General features: G+C 37.5%; 1 protein-coding gene across 1 annotated transcript in view; it reads right to left on the reverse strand.

Annotated features, from left to right (window-relative positions):
- The window catches only part of LOC107101470 (partitioning defective 3 homolog), a gene marked incomplete at both ends in the record, with an annotated part of 175,735 nt that overhangs the window by 12,624 nt on the left and 136,626 nt on the right, over window positions 1–26,485 (reverse strand). The window contains 2 exons of the mRNA XM_015400405.1: window positions 7,736–7,884; window positions 23,851–24,037. Coding sequence (XP_015255891.1) covers window positions 7,736–7,884; window positions 23,851–24,037 — 336 coding nt within the window. The remainder of the gene's footprint in view (window positions 1–7,735; window positions 7,885–23,850; window positions 24,038–26,485) is intronic.

Below are 26,485 nucleotides of genomic sequence, written 5' to 3' on the forward strand. Positions count from 1 at the left end.
TATATATATATATATATATATATATATATATATATATATATTGTATACCCCACACACTTTTTCCTTCTTCTGGCACCTTCTTTTTGACTATATAGCCAATGTGACAAGTACATTTCTCCACTCTGAGATCAATAAAAAATATCTTATCTTAGCTGCTTCTTTTTCTGTTTATTTTTTTACTTTAACTAATTGTTTTGTTTATCAGTCAACAAATACACACCATCTTGAGATGTAATGTGATTAAACATGTGATGCAGTGCATCTCATTATATTTAATCAATGAATTCCAAACTCTGTCTTTAGGAATTCTTGCAGACTGTTTTTGCTTTGTTTGCTTAACACAGGTGCTTAGTGAGGGAATGAGAGTTTCACCACCATGTGTGCCAGGTATAGATTTAAGTGTCAAACAAATCTGATGGCTGAAAGGTCAGCTGCTCGCTGCTGTTGCATTTTCAAAAGAACATTGTAATACTGTAAACCATTAACACAAATCTTTTTTGTTAATGTTAATCCGGCCTTACAATCGTTGCAGAAAGGGACATTTTACAAAGTAAAAGACAATACTACAGCACTGCAGTGTTATTCACCCAAAACCTCCAGCTGATCAGAATTATTTCTTAACTATTGTTTGCCATTTAGAATAGTCGTTTTATGATGCAGTTAGTTAAAAAACATTGTATGTTTTTACTGTTTTGGGACAGAGTCCCAGAAGTACATGAATAGATTTATAGGAGTAAAAATAAAATATGTACGGTGGCCCTGAAGTGCAAACTGCAACTACAAATCTAAAAGCGCAACTACATTAATGAAATCGCAACTACATAAAGCAAAGCGCAACTACATTAAGGAAAACAAAAATCGCAACTGGAAGTCATTCTGCCTGCTGTGGCTTTTGAAAACATGGATATTGTCGGCGCCCCAAACATAGCTGCCATTATTCAGGAATATTTTGAAACAGGACATACGTACGAGGTGATACTGGATATTCTCAAGACTAATCACGAAATTTCAGTTAGTTTGCGTACACTGAAGACACACTTAAAAGAAGATGGACTGTTCAGACGACACAACTTCCGGTTCAAGGGTCAAACGGCGCCGTCGTCCAATCAGCGATGTCTCATGTTTCCCACTGGTACCTACCTTTTCCGGTAGGTTAATGTAATTGTGTTTTCCTTAATGTAGTTGCGCTTTGCTTTATGTAGTTTTGTTTTTCTTAATGTAGTTGCATTTTGCTTTATGTAGTTGCGGTTTCCTTAATGTAGTTGCGCTTTTAGATTTGTAGTTTCAGTTTGCACTTCAGGGCCACCATAAATATGGCATCCTTCCTGCATAGTGTCACCAACTTAAAAGCATGTTGACCAAGTAGGGAATTTCCAACAAGGTGTTAGCTCCTTAACGTTTCACTATTATAGAGACAATTTATAAAGTTGAGGTTAGTTGAGAATTTCTTGGAGATCTATTAAATTCAACTCAGTTTATTTATATAGCCCCAACTCACAGTTCATCAGATCATCCAGTCAAATTGATTCAAAGTTTTCTATCCAAGGAAAACCAGTAAATTGCATTGACTCATTGACTGGAAACATGATCTTACGATAAAGTTATTTTTCAATTACTTTTTTTTCTTAATCTGGCTAATTATTTTGAAAATAAAGACTGCCTTTATTTTATCTGAACAGTTCTTTAGCTAGGAATATGGTAAATACTCTCTATGAATCTCAGACAGTGTAAGTTTTAATTAAAAAAAATAAAAACCCCAGCTACATAAAATCTTCTCAAAAACAGCTAAAAAAAACTGTTTTATTTTTAGTTTTTTAAATAACAGACGCTATTCTAAATTCCACTGAATTCACACAGTGCCCATTGAAGGAAGCCAAATGACATCTGCTGTACTTGTACAGGGAATTATCCCTCTGCTTGGTATTCTGCCCTACAATCCCACTCATCATTGTTTCTGGTCACCGCTCTGGATGACTGAGAGGAGCAAAGATGCAGTGAGAATGGGTGAGCCAAGCAAAGAGAGTTTGTAGACAGACCCAAATGCCTCCAACCTGCCTTTGTTTTCAGCCCTGGCTCTCCTGGGAGACTTTGACGGACAGCTCTCTGTATACCAGTCTATTATGTGATTCCTATCACACAACGGGAGCCCCACTGCTCCGCTGCTCATCTCCTTTGTATTCGGAAGGGAAGAAAATACATATTCCCCATTTGCATACAGACATGAGTTTGCCACTCCCAACACGTCTGGGGGAGAAATTAAAATGATCAGAATGGGAAAAGAAGACAATCACATCAAACGGAGGAAAAGTGCACCTTGAAATGAATCATTGCTATAAACAAAACTGTTCTTTCGCACTATTGAGGCCAAGGACAGTTAACCGGAGACATCCTATTGCTATTAACGACTAACAAGGAGATATTGCTAACTCTACGAATAAATAGGAGGCAGTTGTTTAAGCTACAGGAGCCCATAGAATAATCGGAGCAGCTGAAACTATGCTTATAAGCCATGAATTACCACACGTCCTTGCATTCAAAGATCTGTAGAGACACGTTCTCCATTAAACAGAATTTATTCAGAGAGCCAGGGCTTCAGGCTGTGCGTTAAAAGGGTAATTAGGGTAAAAATAGCCTCCAAGGTGATCGCATAAAGGCCCCTGTGCTTGTATCCGGATGAAAAAAAGTCTCTGGGTCAGCTGTGTTGTTTCTTCTCTGATAGTTGTGGATCATTCACCTGATGGAGAATGTCCTCTATAGGTGGAACATACCGCAAAACATTTCCTGTTTACATGAACTTATGCCTGATATATGAACTAAAGAGTCTTAATGTTTTACTGTGTATGTTTTGGTTTCCTGCCACTTCTTTAAATTGGGTGCCACTTCTCATGCTCTCCTATTCTCAACAATGCATGTGCATTGGGATCAAGGGTGTAGAATCCAGTGCTATACTGTGATAGGAAGGGAATGTAACCTGGTAGGGTGAAAACTTCAGCCACACTTAAGTCCTTGGAACCAATTTTTTTGGTAGACCAACACGTTTCAGCTTGTGGTCTTCTTCAGGGTCCAGGACAGGATAGGAAATTGAAGTTATTTTTGTCTCTATGTCCCTATCTTATCTTTTTTTTTGTCAATTTAAGGATGAGCCGTGTAAAAAATAATGCTTCTATATGCCCTATATCTACATGTTTTTAACCTTTCCTTTTACTTTACTTCCTTTAAAACAAACTTAGGTTCTACTTTTGTAGTTTAATGCATTGTCAAATATAGTCGATTATTCTGGTTCTCATTATGGAGGGACATTTTAATGCTGTTTGAAAACCCGCAATGGGTGAGATAATTGTTAGCCAATTTCTTGGCTAGTAAATCTATCATTTATACTTTGATAAGGCATCATGGGTTCTAATGATACAGTACTTATACCTGTGGCCAAAACAGAGAAAAAAAGAGAAAATGAAAACAGAACTGCAGTTTTCTTCTGCTAATTCTCGTAGCTCGCGCTCATACGTACGTTTTTTTCTTTAACTTTAACTTTTTAACCTTATGTTGACTTGCCATTAGTGTTTGGGTTGAGCTGGACGTCGGACCCTTCTAAATATCCACAAAATCCATCTTGAATATAACACTTCAATTGTTTACTAGTTAGGACCCATTTTTAATATGGACAAGCTTAACGTCGCATCCCCAAGCAGTCTCTTCAAGTTTAAGCATCCAGCATCCAAGATCTCTGGGGGTGAATAATTTTCTTTATCTTTGAAGAGAGTATTATGTGGCCCAGTAGTGAATTACTAATGGATCATCACAACCGTTTTTGAGACACAATACCTTCACTTTAGTGGTAGTTCACATGAAATTAGAAAAACAATATCAATAGCATTGTATATTGTCATGTGATCATATTGTAAAACCTACAATCTACATTTGTTTTGTGAAACAGGAGAAGAGTTATGACTGTACCATCTAAGGGTTTTTTTCAGTTGCTGCTGGGAAAGTAAAATTACTTTACTGTACAAAGATATTTGGTCTTTGTTCAGAAGTAAGAGAACGACAAAAAAGCAAAGGACTGTATGAGTGTAATTTACATGCCAGCCTTCACATGGTGTTTGTGATATTGCTTATGTTTGAAAAATACATGATCCTTGATACTGAAGTGATTAAAGTGGTTGGGCTTTACCCATATATAAGGCTGAAAAGTTGTATTCTTTACTATGACAAAATAAGAGTGCTTCTTAGTGGGCTGCTCAGTGGTGCAGTGGTTAGCACTGTTGCCTTGCAGCAAGAAGGTTCTGGGTTTGATTCCTGGCCCGGGGTCTTTGTGCATGGAGTCTGCATGTTCTCCCTGAGCATGCGTGGGTTCTTTCCGGGTACTCCGGGTACTCCGGCTTCCTCCTACAGACCCCCCCCCAAAAAAAAACATGACTGTAAGGTTAATTGGCTTCTCTAGAAAATTCTCCTTAGGTCTGAGTGTGTGCGTGAATGGTTGTATGTCCTGTTTGTCTCTGTGTTGCCCTGTGATAGACTGGTGACCTGTCCAGGCACCAGCACCCCTCGCAACCCCAATTGGGAGAAGCATGTCAGATAATGGATGGAGTGCTTCTTAGTCTATATCAATAGGAGTGAGTTAAGATGGATAGGGGATTCATACGGGATGCGCTCTGTTTACCCATCTTTGGAAGTTTTTTTATTGCCGATCTCCAATTGACTTTAGACTTTAGAGTCTTTGGAAGGTATTACATATGCTCTTTGCCCCCGGGAACATCTAGGGTTCCCCCATGGTGCACTAAAGAGTCTTCTTTGGGATGGAGATGCCTGGGAACCCCTCTGGATGGATGGATGGATGGATGGATGGATGGATGGATGGATGGATGGATGGATGGATGGATGGATGGATGGATGGATGGATGGATGAAAAAAGCTGGATTTATTTTATCATGAACATTGTGTTCAACACGTGAGATCTTCTGATTTGTGCTTGAGTTGCATTAATCAGATCATCCTTCTTAATTTAATGGATTGAAATCTCTCTTACATGCTCCATTCTCAGGTAAAAATAACCTGATTATAAGGGATCAATTGCAAGAGCTGAAGAGGACAACTGGCAGCTAACATCTATTTATTGAAAAAGCCACTCCACTGCCTGGCTCTCTTTGGCCTTCCATACTTCTATGAGCATTAAGTGTTTTCTTCAATTTGCACCCAGAATGAGCACAATGGCACAGGTTCCCACATCTGCTGCCAATTTTGTATTCAATACCACAAAAGTCTCTTTCAGGGAAATGAAAAACCTCATTTGATTATGCAGCAATTACATCAACACTCTTTGCTATGAAAGTGTAAAGGGGCCAGGATCCCAAATATAAAAAGCTGGTTATGATTTGGTTATGACTGTGCCCTTTTTGACCAAAACGGATGTTTGAAATGATGACAGTATCCAGCAGCGCTACTCACTTCCAGTAAATGTTGTCTTGCAGTAAATTCGACCCGTTTGTGCTTTACATTAATAAAGAGTTTATAGTTAATGCATTTCACCCCGTGTTACATGCAAAATCAAAGCAAGAAGAGGTTGAGTCAAAATGTGAGGGATGGCTTCAATCATCCAACAAGAGATAATCTTGCTTATGTTTCTTTTTTTCACAAAATCTTTGAGATACAAATGTGTCGATAGGGTGGCCAGAAGTCCGGCTTCAGTCCGGATTTTAATTGCACCCGATGCACATTTGTCCTTTTTTATGAGGCGTGAGGCTTAAAGAGCAGATTTATTCCCATTTTTGCCGGGCTGCAGCACAATATATGATCATAAAAAGTAAAAAAAAAATACCTAAAGTATCTGGTCTAACAGATGATTGGCCAAAAGTGGTGCAATGTCAGATAAATATCTGTTTGTCATTGGTTAAAAAAGTAAAAAAGGATCAGACTGATGCTAAGTTATACATTGACAGAAAGTTAGCATCTTGCCAAAACACAAGACTCTGTTTAACTCTGAATGGACAACAGAGCATGAATTTATGATGAAAAGTAGTTGAGACTCATTATATGGCTTCTGCACATTTTATCGATGTGATTTGGACATTAGCTGTTGAGGGAAAGATGCAATTGAACAGCATGTGAGTATGGATTAATGTAAGGCTTTTTTTACATGACATCTCATCGATCCTGGATGCCAAAATTATTTCTGCTGAGCTGTACAAGGTGCATCTTACCGTAAAACATGACCAGTCCAACGGAAGTTTAGATTGTGGCGTGAAAGTGGACCAGAGATTTTCAGGGACTCGCCCACAGCTAAAGGGACGACCTTAAAGACAGCAGGTCTGCTGCACATTGTGGTAACTTTTTGAACAGCACAATGTATTGAGTAAATGCAAATAAACGGTAAACCAATTATTTTTGACTTTTCATTATATTTCCTATTCAGCTTAGTAATTGATGCCACATAATGTCCTCCTTTTTGGTGCTATATATATAGATTAAGGAGTACCTGAATCATGGTTAAAATAAGAAAAAGAGTGAAACTAATAGGGGGGGTGTAAGATGATTGATTTAAAGGTTTGGGCTCGCAGTGAGCCCCTAGAAAATCAGAGCAATGTAAAGCATTGCCAATATTATTGTTCCTTTGTTTAGTTGATGTTATTTACGGTTGGGGGGATCATAATGGTGTAGTAAATATAATCAAGCAGAGGCTTTTGAACACTGTTTTTATGAATTGTAAATGGGTATTCCAAGACTAGCAAAGGAACATCTATTATCACAACACAGAGGGTGGAGGAGTGTTTCTTAGGATCTACTCTAATGGCACACCCGGATCCTAATAATTCAGAAAATGTGGATCAATAAGACTGCTTATGAGACAGGCACCAAAGTATAAGCAGATGACCCAGTTTCTTTTGCAGAAATAAACACTACCATCTTCAGCTAATCAAATTGACAAATAAATGGCTCCAGTTTGGAACAATTAGAGAGCTTTTTTTCTGATTGAATTTGTTGATAAAATATGCATTTAGGCTGAAGACAACACCATCATTACAGGGAGTTATCTCAGCATCCTGTCCATTCTACTCTCTTCCTGTTCTCAGCAGCGACAGCCAATTACATTTTCAACACAAAGCACATAATGGAAACCAATTTAATGCTCCAAGTGAAACCAACCCAGTGACCTCTTTTCAATGTCTTCCTAAGCAGCTGTGTGTGGAGGCCCAGTCCGAACTGGATGCTGACACCTACAGACACTGAATGATGCATTATGTAGAGATCCAACAGAATCTATAAGAGTTCACTACCATATTCATATTGAAATAATCACCTAATGCGTAAAGTTGTGCTTTATCAATATTATCTTGAATAGTTTTAGTGTGCAGGAGGTTCCAATGTGCAAACCACCTGTGGTTTTACAGTACATTATAGAGGGAAAAAGCAGAGAAAATGAACAGACACAGAACATTTTAAGACGTATGAAGAAATCAGCTGGTACTGTAACTGAAACAATAAAGCTTCAGCTTGACCAAACCAGATGGGTGAAAATGTAAAAAATCCAACCTGCATTTAGTGAATGTTAGATGTGCTACCAGGCTGAGCTTAGCTGGAAGTAGTTGATGTACCTTTATCAAGGATGCTAGAGGAACTTTCATTCTATTCTCTCCAAGGTTAAACTAATAAAGCCCATTCTGAATGCAAAAGTATAAAGGTTTGGATCTGTTTAGCTATATTCCAGCATTAAGTATAGCTGGCAGTGCTTAAAACCTACCAAGATCCATGCTTTTGGACTTGCGGTTCTTGATGATGTCCAGATGAGCTGGGCTGTCATACTGCTTGGAGCGCTTTTCTGACATACTCTGCCGGGCGAAGCCTTCTCTCTGGAATGCAGCATCAGGTTCTGCATCGGGACTTAGAGAGCTGTAACGTATCAAGAAGAAAGAGGGAAAATGATGAGAGGCAGATTAAATATATTGGTAAGAAATGTATTTAATTGCAAGATTTTGCACTGCAAAATATTTATATCTATGTAAGACGTTTTTTTCTTAACATAAGTGCATTTTTGTGAGACACTTTGCCAATGGGATAAGACAATTTACATTAAAAATAAGACAAAACAACTGCAGTCTCTTATCTCAGGTGCATAATATCTAATTTTCTTATTTTAAGGGTAAAAATGATAATTCAATTGGCAGGTCATCTTATTTTTCTACTCAAATTAAGGGTAAATACACTTATTTTAAGAAATGTTTACTCATTTTTAAAATCTTTTTGCAGTGTGGAAACATGTTTAAATGTAATCATCTTTATCACATTTCACTGCTGTGACCGGGAAGTCTCCTGCACTGATGAAACTACTGTAACTTATTCATATTTATACATCCACAAGCCTTGGCCCATTTGTTGTCAGAAAATGAAACTCTAAATCCAATACTCACACATGCATATTTACACTATATTATTTAATATCTATTTCAATTACTATTTTAATGAAGTACACCTCCACCTCTGCCCAGGTCTAGAATACACTATAATTAGAAAAAAAGGAGGCTGATACCCCAGTGAGGTGAAAGAGCTGCAGGGTCAGGGACGCTCCATTCCCATCTACTGTAGCCCTCCCCCCAGCGTACGCGAGGAGCAGAACAGAACTCGCTTTAGAGCGCTCCCTTTCAGATCTTTGCTATCTCTGTCTGGATCTTAATTAAAAAAATCAGAGGGATGTAAAAAATGAGGATGGGAGGGAAACAGACTATACTGTCTGTATAAAGAAGAAACGGTGCCGTTTACTCAAAGAAACAATAAGATAACGTTAAAACAATTGGTACTGTATATGCCTCAGATGGCTATCTCTGTGTTTTTGATTCCATCAATTATCATTTAAAGGTATGTTTTCCAGAGTGCTATCATTATTCAGCACAGTTTTAAGGCAATTGAAATAAAGAATTGAGACAACTGTGACTTTACTGTTGAGTTACTGTAGTACAAAGCCTCTTTAATTTATATATACTATGATATATAAATTAAAGAGGCTGAAATGCTGAAAGAATACATTGTTTTGGACTAGGACTAGAGTGTGTGTGTATATATAATTAGCCATTCCTTTGTACGTTTCTGATAAATCATATTCATTTTGTCGCCTGGTACTATTCTGACTCTGAATTTGAGCACTGTTCTTCTCTAAAAACTCAGAGCTAATTCAAATCTACAGGTTTTCTGAAATAGACCTTACTTTTTCTAGAGTTTAACAGGGTTGATTTCAGGGCATGTTCCAGAGCTTAAAGGTATAGTGGAGGATCTCGCAAATTTCTGAAAAGACCTGCCCTCTCCACTTTGAAAAAAATGCACATGCACAACTTTGTGCCGGCTCCAGAGAGGGAACGCCTATTAAAAGTGTGTGAAAGCGTGCACAAGCCCATTTCTCCTCATGTCTAAAAATTGCTGTTTGCATTGCTTATACAAGCTTACTTTCCAAAAGAAGATTCACAATTTTTCCACTATGTCAGACTCACCACCGGTAAGTGCAAATGGGGACGAGCACGTAGGACGGCCTTACGTAAATATATCACCAAAATGAATGACATTTAGGAGGACCACTTATTTTGATGATCCACCCAGAAAAAGAACATCCTCCACCACACTTTACCTCTACTTTTGTTGTGAGGTTAGGATCCTTGTAGCCAAGGTTCCAACATCTAGCTACAATTCTTAATTATTCCTTTGACTTAATGCAATCTATGTCTATCACTGGATGCAACACAGGCCCACAATCCAAAGGCCGGTTTATGCTTGACACAGGTCATCCACATGGCAATGAAGATCAGTGCAACCCAGTAGTTTGCAGGATTTAAATTATGCGTAGCGTTTCACAGCTTTTCCCAAATACTGGCCAACTCTAGGGGGGCATGTAATGGCACAGAGCTTAAGATTAAATCAAAAAACATATAGAAGTAGAATACAGTGTTGTTTCCAGCATTTTCAAAGCCTCTTTGTTCTTTTCCAATAGCTGTTCACAACCTGTTGATCATTGTGATCATTATGGGCCAAATCATAAAGACGCCTCTAGATGTTTATACATGTGCACCGTCTTGAGCAGAAGCTGTCATTTTTCCACGATGTTCTTCTCTGCAGAAATGTTACAAAATCTTCCTGGTGTGTGTGGTACACTGGAAAAAATTAAAATCTAGATAAGTCATTTTTTCTTAAAATAGGTGCATTTATTCTTCGACTGAGGAGGAAAAAGAGAAATTTTGTCAATGGAACAAGACAACTTACACTTAAAATCAGAAAACACAATTGCATTGTCTTATTTCAAGTGCAAATGATCTAATTATCTTATTTTAAGAGTAAAAATACTCATTCCACTGGCAACGTATCTAATTTACCTACTAAAATTAAGGGTAAATACACTTATTTTAGGAAATTTTAGCTTATTTCTAGATGGTTTTTCCAGTGTATGGACGATCAGGTTAGTGTCAATGGCATGTGCTGTGGCCTTGATGCTAAAATGGCATCATTTTTTCAGCATAAACCAGGCTTAATACTGTCACCATCATATATGGCAGGGCCTAAATTGCTCTGTCAACTCGGGGTATTTGCAAAAACTCTCAGCCTGTACTGATGTTAAACTCGTATAACTGTTGTTTCAGCACCATCTGGTTCATGATCACCTTCAGCCTAGAAGATTCCTGGATTGCTTTAAACATCCTGACAAACTGCAGGGTGACGGTTTTATTCAGATGCTTGAATTTGGACATTAGACATGATGCACAATATATTAGGGCTAGGGACAGAAAATATGGACAAGGCAGGCTAACATGAAGTGTATCGATTTAACCAAAATTTCGTGGTTACGCCTGTGTATGTAACTTTGAACCTGCTTTGGCTTAGAAGAAATCCCTTAATTAAAATAAGTAAGCACAGAAAAATGTCAAAGGATGTATAATGTTCATTAAAATCCACCTGAAATGCTAAAAATAGAGTTAGAAAGTCATTGGAAATGTGTTTAAATAAATACATTTAGTAGAACCTTTATTTTGTCTTTGGAGCTGCTGGCACTTGTTTGCATTTAAATAATTCCTTTTCAGGATGTCAACCCTATTTAACAAAATACCTGCTTTGTGTGTAACAGAGCGGCCGGTGACAACTTGTCACTTTGCCATCGACCATACCTGACAATCCTAACTAAGATCAGACTGTCTCACAGGGCCAACTCCAGATGACACGGGGAGAGAGTGAGGCGGAGCGGGAAGAGAGGAATGACAGCACAGATGTATTATTCATTTATTCATCATCTTTTGCTTTTTTCTCCTGTCATCATTCCAGGCCCACAAAATCAGCTTGCCCTCTATTTTCCTTCTTCCACAAATGTCATTTGTCAGAGCATGACTGAGACAGTGCGGGCTAGAAAGGACACATTTTCACCCTGAATTTAGATTTAATTCACTCTGAGTCATGTTGCTTTACTGGGATAATTGAACACACACAGAACAAAGGCGGAATAAGAGGCCGGCAGTGGCAGTGTTGTTAAGTTATAGAGACTTGATGAATGTGTGACCATTCGGGAGAGTAATTATGCAGACAAACGGTCAGCATCCAACTTGTCTGGGTGAAAATGGTGAGGAATCTGTGGGCAGTAGGAGTGAAGTTCAGTGAGACAGCGCTGCAGTAGTGTCAATTCACTTAGTAGGGAATAAGATCTGTTTAAGCTGGCAACTGTTTCAGCACCGTTTTTGATTAAATCTGAAACACACGGAGGGATGACTAAACGCACAGCATGGAAGGCTACAAAAACCTGGTGAGAAAAAGCAATTGTATTATCAAAGAAACCCTCTGTCTCAACTACAAGTGATTGTTTTTGGAATTGTGTTGCCAATTTTGATTTACTGATTCAAAAGAGGCATAATTTATTTAGATATAATAGTATATTAAGGTTGGATTCCAATGTGACCAAATGTGAAATGTTTTAAATAATTTAACAAACGATAACTACCACCTATTAAACACTTTATTTAGTCTATCCACAGAATAAACTTGTTTTCTAACGATTTTATATACACACCAAAAGAAAGGTGTCCTTATGTTCTGCTTGACCTTAGAGCAATCCACTAGTATTTGCAGAATATTATCTGATAAACCTAAATGTTCTATATACATTACAGGGTTCCGACAGAATAAGGCAAGTTAAATTCAAGACTTTTTAATGCCACTTGAAAGAAAAAAATGAAGACTAAATTCACAAGAAACAGAAGAAAAACCAGCTTGCGACAACTTAACCCAAAGGTTTATTTTAACATAAACCACTGCACTAATGTTTAAAATTTTGAAAAGCTTCCCATACAGGAAGAAAGCTAAAAACACACAAATGACAGATATATTTTAACAATTATTTAACTGAATTCACAAACTTTGTTTTAGCAGGGAACAAAACAAATCAAGTCTTTTTTGCAGTTATTTTTCTTTGTATCGTTTTCTTAGTACGTTTGATTTGGTCATAAGTGGAGGCGTTGCAGAGACAAGGGTGGAAACGAGAAATACCGGCTGTTTCTCTGTAACTCGATTTTGACGCTTTGTGTTTCGTGCTACGCATGTGACTCCACTGCCTTAATTCCCATCGTCCAGATCTTGAATCGCTTCTTGCACAAAATCCACTGAGCCTCATGTATGTTCCCTGGTTTTAGCCATGGAGAAAACTCTTGGCTGGATAACCAAATTTCGTTACATTTACACTTGCTCATATTTTCCAGACAAAAAGTAAATGGTGCATCTCCCAAATGTCCCGGCCGCAACAACGCTTTTATTGGTTCCGCTATCGGGATGGAACCAATAATGGCGAGCCATTATTTTTTTTTTTATTATTATTAAAAAATTATAAATTTTAGTGTTTTATTTAGAAGACAAAAATAAATCATAATAATAATAATCCTATTTATGATGTTTTAAAAATTAAGACCTACGGAAGACTGATTTAAGACATTTTAATACCAATTAAGGCCTTAGTTTTATTTTGAAGAATTCAATGCCTTTTAAGACTTTTTAAGGACCCGCAGGAACCCTGTATATATAATAACTTTTAACCTGCTACTGGAAATGAATGGAATAGTTGCTTTATTCTTAAAGTGTTGATTGTAATGAAATATTGTTGATGAAGGTTCAGTAGATATTACACATGTCCTGAAAGAATAGTTGAGAAGATTTGAAATATTTACGATCAAATCCTTAGTCACTCTTTCTATTATATCCTCAGAGTAAAAAACTGTGAAAAATTTTGACCATATAACATCCCAGTAGTTAGATAATTTAAGAACTGATGAACTGATTGTTCACCGCCTGCATGCCTCCAGCCCATTTCCAGTAACACCAAATCTAGATAGATTGTACATTTCCCAATTTCACCTTCCGTAAGCTGATTTTAAAAGCATCTTTGCCCATTCTGAGCAGATGGTTTCCTCTCCATTTATCCTCCATCATCTAAAATTAACCAGAGTGGATATTGCTCAAAGGCAAAACCAAAACTGTAACTTGCATTTTACATTAGTGTTCCCATCTCTGCCTTCCTTGCTGGAAACTAAATGTGTCAAACTGCACCTCAGCCTCATTGCAAAGTGGTCCTTTCTAAAAGCCCTTTCTGCAGACAATTGCTCTAGTGACTGATGTCTTTTTGACTTTCTCTATCTATAACCAGCTTCTTTGGAAAATAGAAACAGGACAATTATAAAAATGGCTTAGAAAATACATCTTATTGTGACTAGGAGGAAACTAATTTAAATGCTTTAAAAACAGGCTAGAGGGAAAGCTAAAACCCAGCAAGGAGCTTCTGAAATGTTCTCCTGAGGTTTAAGTACTTTGACTCAGTTGAATGAATGGCTGAGCTGGTGATAGCAGGGCCAGAGAGCTTGGAGCTGCCTTCAGAGCATAAAGCGTTTCATGCAGAGCTGGTACTGAAGTGCACCAGAGGACATGAGATCGTCAAAACATTTTATGCACCTTGGAAGAAGTAAACTTTTATATTACTCTAGAAAATGGTAAAAAAATAAATAAAAATGAAGTTATCATGCTGGGACCTGGATCACACTATTTTAACTTGACTGGTAGTGGGAATTGCTGGTCCTTGATTGATTGACTTTATTGATCTCACAGTGGAGAAATTAACTTCTTACATCAGCTCAAATAGTCAAAGAAGAAGAATGTGGCAAAGGAAGAGCAAGCTGCATGGGATATATACGGTATATAGAGTGCGTCCGCATATAAAAGCTTTTTTTGTTTGTTTTTTCTTAATGGTAGGATCAATATACAGGGTTATTACACAGAGTATATACATGGGTATTTATATAGATGGATATATATATATATATATATATATTTATATATATATATAGTTATTGCACTGGGTGTAAAATATAGAGAAACAGGTTATTAAATAGGGTATCAAATCTCAAATTGCACATTATACATTGCACAAGTTATTGCCATTGTAGTGTCGCAGAAACTATAATTCATTCTTCTTCTAACCAATGAATGCTGCGTATCATAACTCCACTATATAACTTCATGTATGACTTACTAGAAGAAGATCTACATATTCTAAGTATCAATTAATGGTACAATAACATGTTTACTAGTGTTTGTTTAAGGTTGGGTAATAATGTTAGGGTAAGGGGGCAGTGTTAGTTTCTCAGTTTAAAGATGTAAACATGTAACATTTTTTCTGAGCTCTTGCCTCAATCTCTCATTCATCCACCATGTCAAAAAGTGACAAGAGATCCCATCACGTTAGTATCTAATGACCTTGACCAGGCATCAATTTTTGCTTAGTTGGTAAAGAGACTGCCTTGAGATGTGTTAAAAGATGCAGAAAAAACAAAGTTTTCAATTTGATGTTGCTAAGCTAACAGAACCTAAGGATTTCCTACCATGTAAACAGCAGTAGGTATCTTTCACTGGCTCCTTTAATGTGCCCAATGTGGAATTTCCTGTGTCCATTTAAAATCTACACTTGAAAAACGATCTAGAAATAAGTAAAAATATCTTAAATTAGGTGTATTTACTCTTAATGTGAGTAGGTAAATGAGATAGTTTGTCAATGGAACGAGTATTTTTACTCCTAAAATGAGATAATTAGACGATATGCACTTGAAATAGGACAATGCAATTGTGTTTTTCTTAATTTAAGTCTACCTTTTCTTGTTCCATTGGCAAAATGTCTCTTTTAACTCCTAAATCCAAAAACAAATGCACTTATTTTTAAAAAAAGGATGTATTTAGATTTCAATTTTTTCCAGTGTAGTTATTTACGATTCATGCTACAAACGGTGTTTCTGTTATTCCTAAAGGAAAATAAGTATTTGAAGATATTGGTGAAAATCAGTTGCTGAATCCTGATTGGTGCATTACAATTTAAGACTCTGTTCCAGTATAATCAAGCACAGTGCACACCATCTAGCTGCACCCCCAGCATTTTGCAGTGAGCTAGAGAGAAACAAAAAGAGGCGGTTGAAGGAATGAGAACATTTATGACACGTTTGTCACAGCAGCGTCCCAATGACACACACTCAGCATGTACACAGCTACAGGGCACTTGTGGCATTTCTGCAGAAATTGATGTGCATTGGAATGTGTATTACCTGACAACAAAAAGTCACTTGCAGCTTAGATAAACTTTTTGTCTCATTTAAAATAGCATGTATGTGCATGCACTATGGGACTTTTTACATTTCTATGTCATTATGCTGACAACCTGATAAGAAAAGAATGAGCTTAATCAAGCACTTGGGAATCTTAGCTACCCTGTTGATGATAGAAACTATTGGGGAGTCAACTGAAGTAGGCGTTCTGCCTGCAAAGTTTGTTTGCTCCAGTCTGTGTGGACCTTTTCCACTTTATATGTTAATTTGTGAAATTGTTTACCAGCCAATGTGTATCTAAACACTCGCGAGACTGACTGCATCTGTGTGTAGCGTTGTGCATGTGAGGGGTGTGAAAGATGTCTGCCTGTATGTTTGACTGGAATCCTTTTCTATTCTTGCTGGTTGACAGCCTGTGTCAGAGCTGCCTGCGAAATGATGTTTCCAACTGTGACATCTCTTAGAGAGCGAGGAGGACACAGTCTAGTTCATCCTTTCTCTTTCTCACCGTTTCTCTGGTTGTCCAATTCTCTGTTCTCTTAATAAACACTGACACCCATTCTCCACCACATCAGCCTCGTCCAGGAAGAGGTCTAAACCTTACTAACCACTGGCAGAGAGTTAGCTTTTTTTATATATATATATATATATATATATTTCTATCTCCAATCACATTAATTTATGATAATTTCTTATAATTGCTATTTGGGGTTATTTCTAAGATTTTAAATGAAAAAAAATTAGTCATATTTATTATGACTCATTTCACTGGTCAAAAGTGCACAAAAGCACATATACTACCTGTGGAGGATGAGGAGAGCCCACCTGCCCCCACCCATCCTCACCACCTTCTACAGAAGTACCATAGAGAGCGTTTTGACCAGCTGTCTCACTGTGTATGATGGAGGCTGCAGCAACGCAGACTGGAAGCAGGTGAGAATTGTAGTGAGAACAGCAGAGAAGATCATCAGGGCTCCTTTTCCCTCCATAGAAGACATTTCATCCCAGCGCTCAATGTCCCGAGCCCGTAACATTATTAATAACCCCCTCGTATCCCCACCATGGACTGTTCTCCCTGCTGCCCTCTGCGAAGCGGCTTCGCAGCATCCGATGCAGGTCCAGCAGATTCCGAAACAGCTTCTTCCCCACCCTCTATCAGACCGCTAAATGTTGTTGGCATCATGGTTTTCCTCCCACAATATTTACATCTGATTACTGCTGCACTTTAAGGAATGGAAATGTCATGAGAGCTGTACAAAAAGAAATTTCGCTTTGTTTACACAGAGTGTATACAAAATGATGATAAATGTCTTCCAAGTCTAAGTAATATAGTCAGTACACACACCTATTGATGCAAAATACACTCCCATACGTTTGTTAGAGAACTACTGAATCACAAAGACCAAGGAAAGCCTGACAAAGAACATTTTGGTTAGCTTCCAAAATGTTTGTTTTTACAGAAAACTACAACTACAAATCAAGTAACTCACCATGGCTACATGGCAGTCCCAGAATCATGGTGTTGGGACATGGGCAGGAGTATTGTCAGAATTGATGGAGGGCAAGGTTGAAAGAAGAAGGCAGCAAAAGACTAAAAGATTCTACTTCCAGCAGGAAAATGACCCAGAAAATACACCAAAACCACAAGAAATGGTTTAGATCAATACATATTTATGTGCTGGAATTACCTTTTTGTAGTTCAACCCTAAATTCCTTTAAGAGTCTTTAGGAGGAGCTGAAAATGATATCAGTGGATAATCTGCATCTCCTTTGCTCTTTTATAGAGAAAAAAGGGCAACTATTTTAGTTTGAGAAAGAAGCAACAACCTTTGCTAAAAGGCTTCTAGCTCTAATTACTACAAAAAGAGCAACAACGTGCCGAATAAAGACAATTAATTTAAAATACTTGCCACACTTTTCAGATTTTAGTTGTCAAACACGGTCATAGCCATTTCCCGACTTTTCCCATCTCACAAGTAAGTGCTGGTTTTGAATGACCTTTAAAATATACTGTTGATAAGATACATTAAATAAAACGGTGAAAATGTTCAAAGGTTATGGTTGCCGTTGCTGAATCAGTTAAGCTATAAAAGCTGTCCTTCTGTTGAAATGTAAATCATGATAAAAGTCTTTGGCATTTTACATCATAATAGCTTTAAAAGTTTATGATCAATCTGAATTTGACTGCCGGTATAAAGTTTTTTGTGTTCAGCATCAAAACTGGGAACAGTTTAAGGAAAGTACAAAGATTGCTGATAGAACAGAGAGAATTTGAATTTCTGGGAAGATAAATTAATTCTTTCCTCAACAATCAAAACCAAGATGCAGCAGTGCCTCTTTGTTTCTGAAACTTCTAAGCTCAGATAATTTTCCTCCTCTCTTTTCAAAAGACAAAGCTGCAAATCATAAAAAAGATTTTTTTTTTTCTCCAAAGTAGATAGGATCTCCGTGAAGATTTAAGAAACATTAAACAGAAAAGGCTGACTTTTGTAAAAGAAAACTGTTTATATGCCCATGTGAGATCGAGCTGAGACGCCCAAATTACTCTTCAGGATATAAATTCAATGCTGTGAACTGCACAGCCGACAGGAACAAGTTTGTATAAATGGGAATAAACCTTTAACTCACAGGTTTTTATCTAGATCTTGATTTAGGATATTTAGACAGCATAGGTCTGAGAGAGCACTGAGAAAATAGACCCACCCTATGGAAGCAAAACTGCTCTTCATCAACTACAGAGACAAGAACCAGGTGGAGAAAAGAAACATTCCTTTTCCTATTTTAGAAGAGCTCGCTTTTCCTAAAGCTGCAATAAATATAAAACAACCATTTTTTCATACTGCTCCACCTCCCATTCTCATAAGCAAATCCTTTTAGCTGTTTGTTTATTCCCATTATTCAGACACAGTATCTACAAGCATGTTATATGTCCTGCTTCAGATCACTTCGACATGGTTCTTCCTGTTTGGCTTTCCATTTAAACTGATGAAGGAGGAGGGAGACATAACTGAGGAAATTAATGCGCTGGGTCAGGACCCTGTGTTGAGCAATCTTTGGTGTTGACATGCAAAGTCAGAATTTAAAGCCTTTATTTATCCGCTGAAACCTGAGAGACAGCACATGCTGGATTCCATCTCTATCTGCTTTGCATTACTTTCACAGACTCCTGCTCCCCACACAACAGACTGCATGATTTTAAACTGGGGTATCAAAGCTCCACCACTATTTTAAAGAGCAGCTTCCAAAATACATGGCATGAAAAGCAGCAGCAAAAGTTGTATTAATAAATAAATTAAATTGTGTTTAATATTTGCAAAAAAATTGATCTTTATTTGGGACCAATCGGACTGACAGTTCCAAGATTCTTTATTTTCTTATTTTGGGATAATGGGATATAATGGGATAATCTATTATTGAAAGAGTAAAGAAAATGTACTTTAATCTACTTAAGAATCTTTACAAGGCCTGTCCTATTATCCACAATCGGTCTGAGGGCTGAGGTTCTATCATGACCTTGGAACCTGTTGGGATCTGGAGGTCTGTCCACTTTCTCCACCAGAGGGCGTACTAGATCTCCTGGAGCCGGAGCTGATTACAACCACCTGTCGCTCATCTGCTCATCAGGAGATCTGTATTTAAGGAGGCAGAGGACTTCTCTCCAGTGCCAGAGTGCTTGCCAGTTACAATCAGCAAGCCTGAGCCAACCTGCCTGTCTGAATCTCTGACTCCCTGAAAACCAGAACCTGAACCTGATCTGTTTTCTCCTCTCTGCTTCCTAGATTGAACCTGTCTGAAACCTGGAACTCAGAAGAATATCTCTGCCGGTAATCCGCCTGTCTGTTCTCTGAAGAGCCCTGGAAAACTATTCCTGTCAAAGACCTGCCTGCCCGCTCTCTGAAGAAACCGGAAGGGAAACTCTAATCGGTAATCTGCCAACACTCAAACCAAGCTCTGCCTCCGCCTAGCCCTCAGCCTGCCGACAGCCTCCAGACCCTCAAGGTTCCCCCCTCAGCCGCTCAGCTCAACTCCTGTACAGGTACAGCCCTGCACACTCTAATCCTGCAAATTACCTGGTCCTCCACTAACTCCTCTGTCCCCCTCTGCAGTGAACCCACTCGTGACCAGTCCTGGACCTGTTAACTCTGTGTAAATTTCAGAATCCACTCGTGACCAGACGAGTTCCCCTTGGGATCTGTTTATTTATTGTATTCCATCTTCTAAATAAACGTTTGAACTTTTATCTTGTCTCGGAGTGTTCTGCATGTGGGTTAGGCACCTGAAGCCAAACATGACAGAACCAGAGGAAAGTATGAAAATAATAAACATCGCAAGGAGGGAGAACTAGAGGGATTTGAGTAAACTAACCCATTCATTTCAAACGATAAAGTACTTTTCACATTAAAGTACTCTAAAGTTAAAAACATTCACAAATTCTCAATTATATTTACATTTAAATTTTGATCTAATATGTTTAAGATCCAAGCCATCTCTCCAACTCAAGGCTTGGAGCCAGCTATAGCTATTAAACTTGTACTCAAGAGTGCAAAAAGGCCATCATGTCATAGAGGTATGTGTTCATTTTACTGTAAAGTGCATAAAGTTTCTATAACTGTAAAATAAATTGGTTTAAGGTTATTAAACCAGAGTGTACACTCACGTCATTTATACTGCCTCCTTTAAAGGAGTGATGCTGTCCACCAGAGAAATTAATTTGACACCTTTGATCTTAACAATGTGATTTTTAGCGTCCCTGAGACATGATGCAGCCACCACTGTGCTTTTAGATGGTAATAGTGTATGCAAGGAGTGTTAGTTTTCATGTGTCCATGTCCAGTCAAAACCTTAAATAAACATTTCATCTGATAATTTTTGCCTTTGTCCATAAACCTTTAGATTTATGCACAACTGATAACAGATTTTCCCACCTGAGCTGTGAATCTTTAAAGGAATATATCTTTCAAGGTTCAGAGCTCGGGATATATTTCTATAATCTTTATTCATTTTATAAGTTTTTCCCTGATGAGTCTTCTGTGTTATTTTTTTTTTTTCAGCTAATATTCTGGAGCCCTTGCTGCCTTCAATTAGAAGCAATAATTACAAATCTAAAAGTATAGAGGGTGAAATCAACCACCCGAATAGATATTATTTTGGAGTATAAAGAAGGCTGAACAAAAATACTTGCCCCAGTCTTTTGGTTTTTATTTCTAAAGACAATGTGAAGCCTGCTCTCCTTCGACTTTAAAAAGAGGCGCTCTGTTGAGTTAGTCTGTCCATTAAAATCCTTAGCAAATGTATTTAGGTTTGTGGCTGCAGCTTGGTGAAATATGAAAACATTTAAAGGGTAAAGAACGGTATCTGGAACCTGGTGGAATAAAAGCTAATAAAGGAAGGAAATGGAAAATATTAATTTGTTAAATTGTAGGGTCAGAGAGAAGGACAAGAAAGAGCATAAACCACAGTGATTTAACAAGCCATCCTCTTGTGTATGCATAGCATGTATGCAGCTTTAGCCTCGGTGAGGTCTCCCATGAGGGCACAAGGCTGAATAATACTAGAGGCCAAAGGTTAGCCTCTCCAAGCTCTGCACAATACATATTCAGCCCTTACAGACCTCTGACTGCACTACAGCAAGAGCTTAATTAAAAAGCAACAGTTCCAGTACACTGGGGTCTGGCTAACCTACATCCCCTACTAGCTTTGTCAATGCTGGATATTTGTGCTGAGGGATCTTGGGTGGGACTTAAAAAGCAAAATGAGAAACTGTATAAGTAAGTCTGAACTGCGATGTATACTTGCTGTTTGTAGCCAGCTGTTAGCCTGTAAGTAAAAGAGAATGTGCGACTTATGTGTGTCTGTGACTTGGAAACATGAATTATTCAGAGTCACCCCAGGCGCTGGTATGTGGCAAACCCCTGCCTTGTGTGCACACATCATGCTTGTGTATGGGCATGTGTGTGTGTGGGTGGATATGGCCACGGCGTGAGGAAGTCTGAGTGCCTCTCAGACATATGCTGTAGACCTAATCCACTATGACAAACCTCTGACATCATGAACAGCAGGCATGCTGGGCAAATCCACTCATCCATAATAAATGAGTCAGAGGAAGGGAGAAACATGGGGAGAGATGAGGGGAAACTTCAGGAGGAGCAAATAAAAATTCTGAAAAAAAATTGACTCAGCAAGTCTATTTTTGACATGCAGTCTGAGATCGTCATGCCCCACTAAAAATAAAAATGGATACACTGTGTAAAAAGCTTTCTACCTCTCTGCACACACATAAATATATATATATATATATATATATGTAGCTTCATGCTAATTTTCCAGGAGCTTTGCTAAACTGCCTAAATGTGTGTCCTCTCTAACAAGCCTGGTTTAAAAGGGTACCTCTACTTAAGCAGCCAAGTCCCAACAGAGACTTAGTGTTCTGAAATTTTATTATGAGGGTGCTGCAGTAAGGCTGTGGTCTATACATCGATTTGGGCGCTAAAATCCCATGAGTGCTTGGGGTTGTGGAGGTGGACGAACTGTATGAGCCCCGGAGAGTCTTTTACACACCGTTTGACTTCTACTGCTGATCCATTATTTAACAAAACACCTTTCCGCACATGTAGAGCATACTCACAAAGGCACACACATTACAAAAACTGTTTTGAGCAAGCACACATTTTTCTTTCATGTAACAAAAATAACTATGTCATCACACTTTTTGGGATTTCAATTACTGTTTTTGTTAAGTAAAGTGTTTCTGCTATTTAGCACATATATTACATTAGCACATATACAACTTTTGCTTTTACAAGTATTCATACATTGTCAAACTTTTCCTGTTCCTTCTACTTTGTTTAGATTATGTACTGTAGACCAACACACAATAGAACACCATTTTGAGATATGAGGAAATTCTATATTTAGTTTTTCAAATCTAAAGCTTTGGGCCTGAAAGTATATTGGACAACCTAATCAATATAATAATTTTAAATTAATTAGAATATCTGCCCCAATAAGTTTTTTTTTTCAGTTAATTTTTTTTTTTTTTTTTTAGTTAACATCATATAAGCTGGTCTTAAACATAATTTTCATATATTTCCTTTTTTTAAAATGTTCTTTTTGCTGTATTTATCTTATTCTATCATTTAAACCAAAAAGTTGTCTTTTCGTTAGCTGTTTAAAGAAAATTATTAAATCTAAAATACAGGTTTGAAAGCATTTCCTGTGTAGCTAGTCCATAAAGCTACTGAAATGTACCTTTGTTTTAATATAATCTATTTAATATTTTTTTAATAATATTGATAAAATATACTTACTATGATAGTATTTCTTTGCTTTTTGGGATTAAAACGTATTCTTATTCCTTTGTAATACAGCAAACTCTGGATTTAAACTGGTTGCAGCTCTAATCTCAGTCCCACTTTACAGCCCAAACGGTCTGACGGGCTCCACTGCTAATGCAAGAGGTATTCTAATAAGCATGCTTAGTCAGACCAAAACACCCGGAGAACTATTCCAAACTCTTTTACTTTTTGGTCAGTTACATACAGATATTTTCTCTCTTTTCTTCTATAATGGGGAGGAAACTCAGTACAGACAAACTTATTTTTCTGCATTTAATGTGCATTTAATATATGTGTTAAGCATACTCAATAATAATGAACAGCATTGATGTATAAATATAGTTAGCTATTATTATAGTCAGGGCTTCTAGAAAAACTGGTGGCAGGATGGAGAGCATCAGGCAACATCAAATCTCAAAGAATAAAAAAAAAAAAAAAGACTTTGACTTTAAAGAGGAGAAACTAATCTTTTATGGAGATGAGTGAAGAACCTGCACTCTGGTGCTTTTAACTTGAACACTGGTTTAAATCAAGGTTGTCTGAGTAAAGTGAACCGATTACAACTGCTACATGGGTAGAACACTGTTTCATATAATTATTGGTTTTAATTGGCTTTTTAACTTTGTTGAACTTTGCGGATCACAGCTTAGTTTGTGGTTGAAGTCAGAATTAAAAAAAGGTTTAAGAGATATGAATAATTCATCAAGGTTAAACAAAACAGTACTGCTTTGAAGTAACTATTTTCTCTTACTTTCCTAAAAATTCCCCTTTAAAATACAAACAAAACTAATATTAATGTAGAATTTACAAATTGGACAAACATTTAGGAATTTCTATCTAAAAACAACCCCTGTCTCTCGTCCTTTTAAACATGGGTTGTTCAGAGTTCAACGATTAATAAAAAATTCAACCAGCACCAAAGAACAACTTGCCATTCGTTTTGACCGGGCATCTCGCGAACCCAGACAACTGGGTTTTCTCCTACAAAGCCCATGTCGTCGTGGGAACTGGAGGACGAATGGTCAGACAGGTGGGCCGGAAGCGGTGGTGGCCTATCGTCCTCAATCATCACTGTGTCATCTTGTGGCATGTTGACAGTTGGAGAGAGCTGGAAGTGACCTGACAAGGAGACAGAAAAAGGGAAAGATTAAGCAGGAAGCATAAGTTACTTTAAAAGTATGACTTTCAAACTTTCAAAACTGCATCAATATTCCATTCCATGCAGTCAGGGGGGCCTGATAGCACAATATCTGACAAATATGTGATCACGCTGAAGCAACTTGAGACTCAGCCTCCTTCAAAGGCACTGTGTGATAAACATAATAATATCTTGCTTTACAAATTGCCAAGATAAAGTATCTAACCAACGGATAACTTCAGACAAGGACGTTAACGCTGTGTGACTGCACAATGAACATTTCATATAAGCCTGTTTCAAGGACATTAGCAGAAAAAAAAAAATTCAAACAAGTGCTAATCAGGGGAACATTTGCAATGCTAAACACACAGAAAACTGAACCAGCATGTAAAAAGCACAGTTTCCATCAATGCAGATATCAAAGAGACAGAGAAAACAGCAATCTCTAGCTTGTTTTGCCATCATCAGTGAACGACTGGTGAGAAAAAGGAAAATGATAAAATTTTCAAATCAGTAAACATAACAGATTGAATAACTTTCTTCAGTGTTGCTTTAATGAAGCACTTGAATCAAACTCAGGTGCAGGTACAGTAGCAGCCATTTAAAATTGCCCCTTCCAGTCAAACGCCCGCCAAATGACAGCCCACTCCCCTGCAACTCCCAGCAAAATCCCCTCCATGAACCCAACATATTTTTTTTACTCTGACTCCACCGTTTCACTGAATTACAGGGTCTGACCAGGAGATGATGCTTCCCTTAATATCTTTATGCTTACAAATTATGACAAAAATAATTTTTTTGTACAAGATTGATGTTAAAAATAAACTTTTGTAGGATTAAATATCTGATAAAATATAAATGATCAGAAGGGATTTACTGTTTTTACTGCATCAATCATTGAGTGTAAACTAAAGACTGACATATTGGATTCAGGAGTCAAGTTTTCGTACCTAAGGGAAATTTTCTGAGAAGTTAGTTTGGAAATGTTGACTTCTGTTCAGTGTATATTTAGTTTATTACATTTCAGAAATAGATTGGCGGATACATTGCAAATATATGTTAAGTTAAACATTTTCAACAAATTTTTAACCCACAAACACGTCCCCAGACAGTAGAAACACATACATAAAAAGTAAGGTTAAAAAAAATTAGATATAACAAATTAATGATGACATCACAGATAACTTAAAAATATGGTAAATCAATTCTGGGGCTGCTCCAAAGATGGTGTAGAAGGGGTTTAGTTTCATTTCACATTGCCAAGCTTCAGATATAGTAGAAAATAAATCATGTGTAGATTTAATGTATCAGGTAGACTTCTACACCTGTCACATCCTGGCTCTATTTATTAGGGTAAATATTTCCCAGTTTCCACTTCTGAATATAAATGTAAGACAATGTAGAACCACATTCATCAACTAACTATACATTATTTACATAATGCTTGAGGTTTTTGTCACGATTTGTTTGGAGGTTTTTATGAGGACCCAAATGCAGAGGCTGACAGGCAGGGGTGAGTTCTGAAAAGGTTTAATGGAGATCAAGCAGCAAAAACAGGAATCCAAAAATCCAACTTAAAAATGTTAAACAAAAACAGGTATCCAAAAAATGCGACATAAAAATCAAAAACAAACCAGAACCATAGAGACATCAGGGGAAAACCATCAAGGAGCCAGGGTGAGAAGAGGTAAGACGAGGAACCAGCAAAGAGGGACTGCAGAGGGACTGCAGAGGGAGTTTATTTATGGCTGACTGAACAAAGGTAGGGCTAATGAGCTGATAGGGAGCAGGTGTGACTAGTGCTGATGAGGAAGCCAAGGGAAAAGAACACAAGGGGGAAACAGAGGACAGACAGAAAAACCTAAGCAACTTAAATGAATCCAGACACACCAATAAAGCTAGAATATGTTGGCCTGCCAATCCACCATAAAACAACAGAAGAAGAAGAATAAAGCTAGAAAACAGGGGAAAAACCTGTCTAAACTTGAAACTGAAAACTTAAAGAAAAACAACAGAACCAAGATCGTTACAGTTTTATAGAGTAATCCTAAAAAGAGCAACCAAACCCACACAAAATGTCTTTTTCAAACTCAAAATGACAAGATCAAATGTATAACAGATACGTAAGTCAGTTTTCTAAGCTGTGGAAAATATATTTTCTTTTTTCCAGATGTTTAAGGATTGCAGGTTGTTAGGTTGTTAGGGTGAATGCACAATAAAACATGCTCCGGCTTTGCATACACACTTAATCTGGCCTACATTCCTAACTTAGGCCATTTGCTTCATGTCTGTCCTTCCTTTTTGCCTACTTTTCTGCTCTGTTCAAAAATGCAACTAGTGTCAGACATTTGAATTCTGTTAGCATTGACCATTCAATACAATATGTATACAAAGAGTGGTGCCTTTGGTATGCTAGCATTGCTACTGAG

The sequence above is a fragment of the Cyprinodon variegatus genome, unplaced genomic scaffold (assembly GCF_000732505.1).
Source record: "Cyprinodon variegatus isolate N-32 unplaced genomic scaffold, C_variegatus-1.0 Scaffold1099, whole genome shotgun sequence".
Lineage (NCBI taxonomy): Eukaryota > Metazoa > Chordata > Actinopteri > Cyprinodontiformes > Cyprinodontidae > Cyprinodon > Cyprinodon variegatus.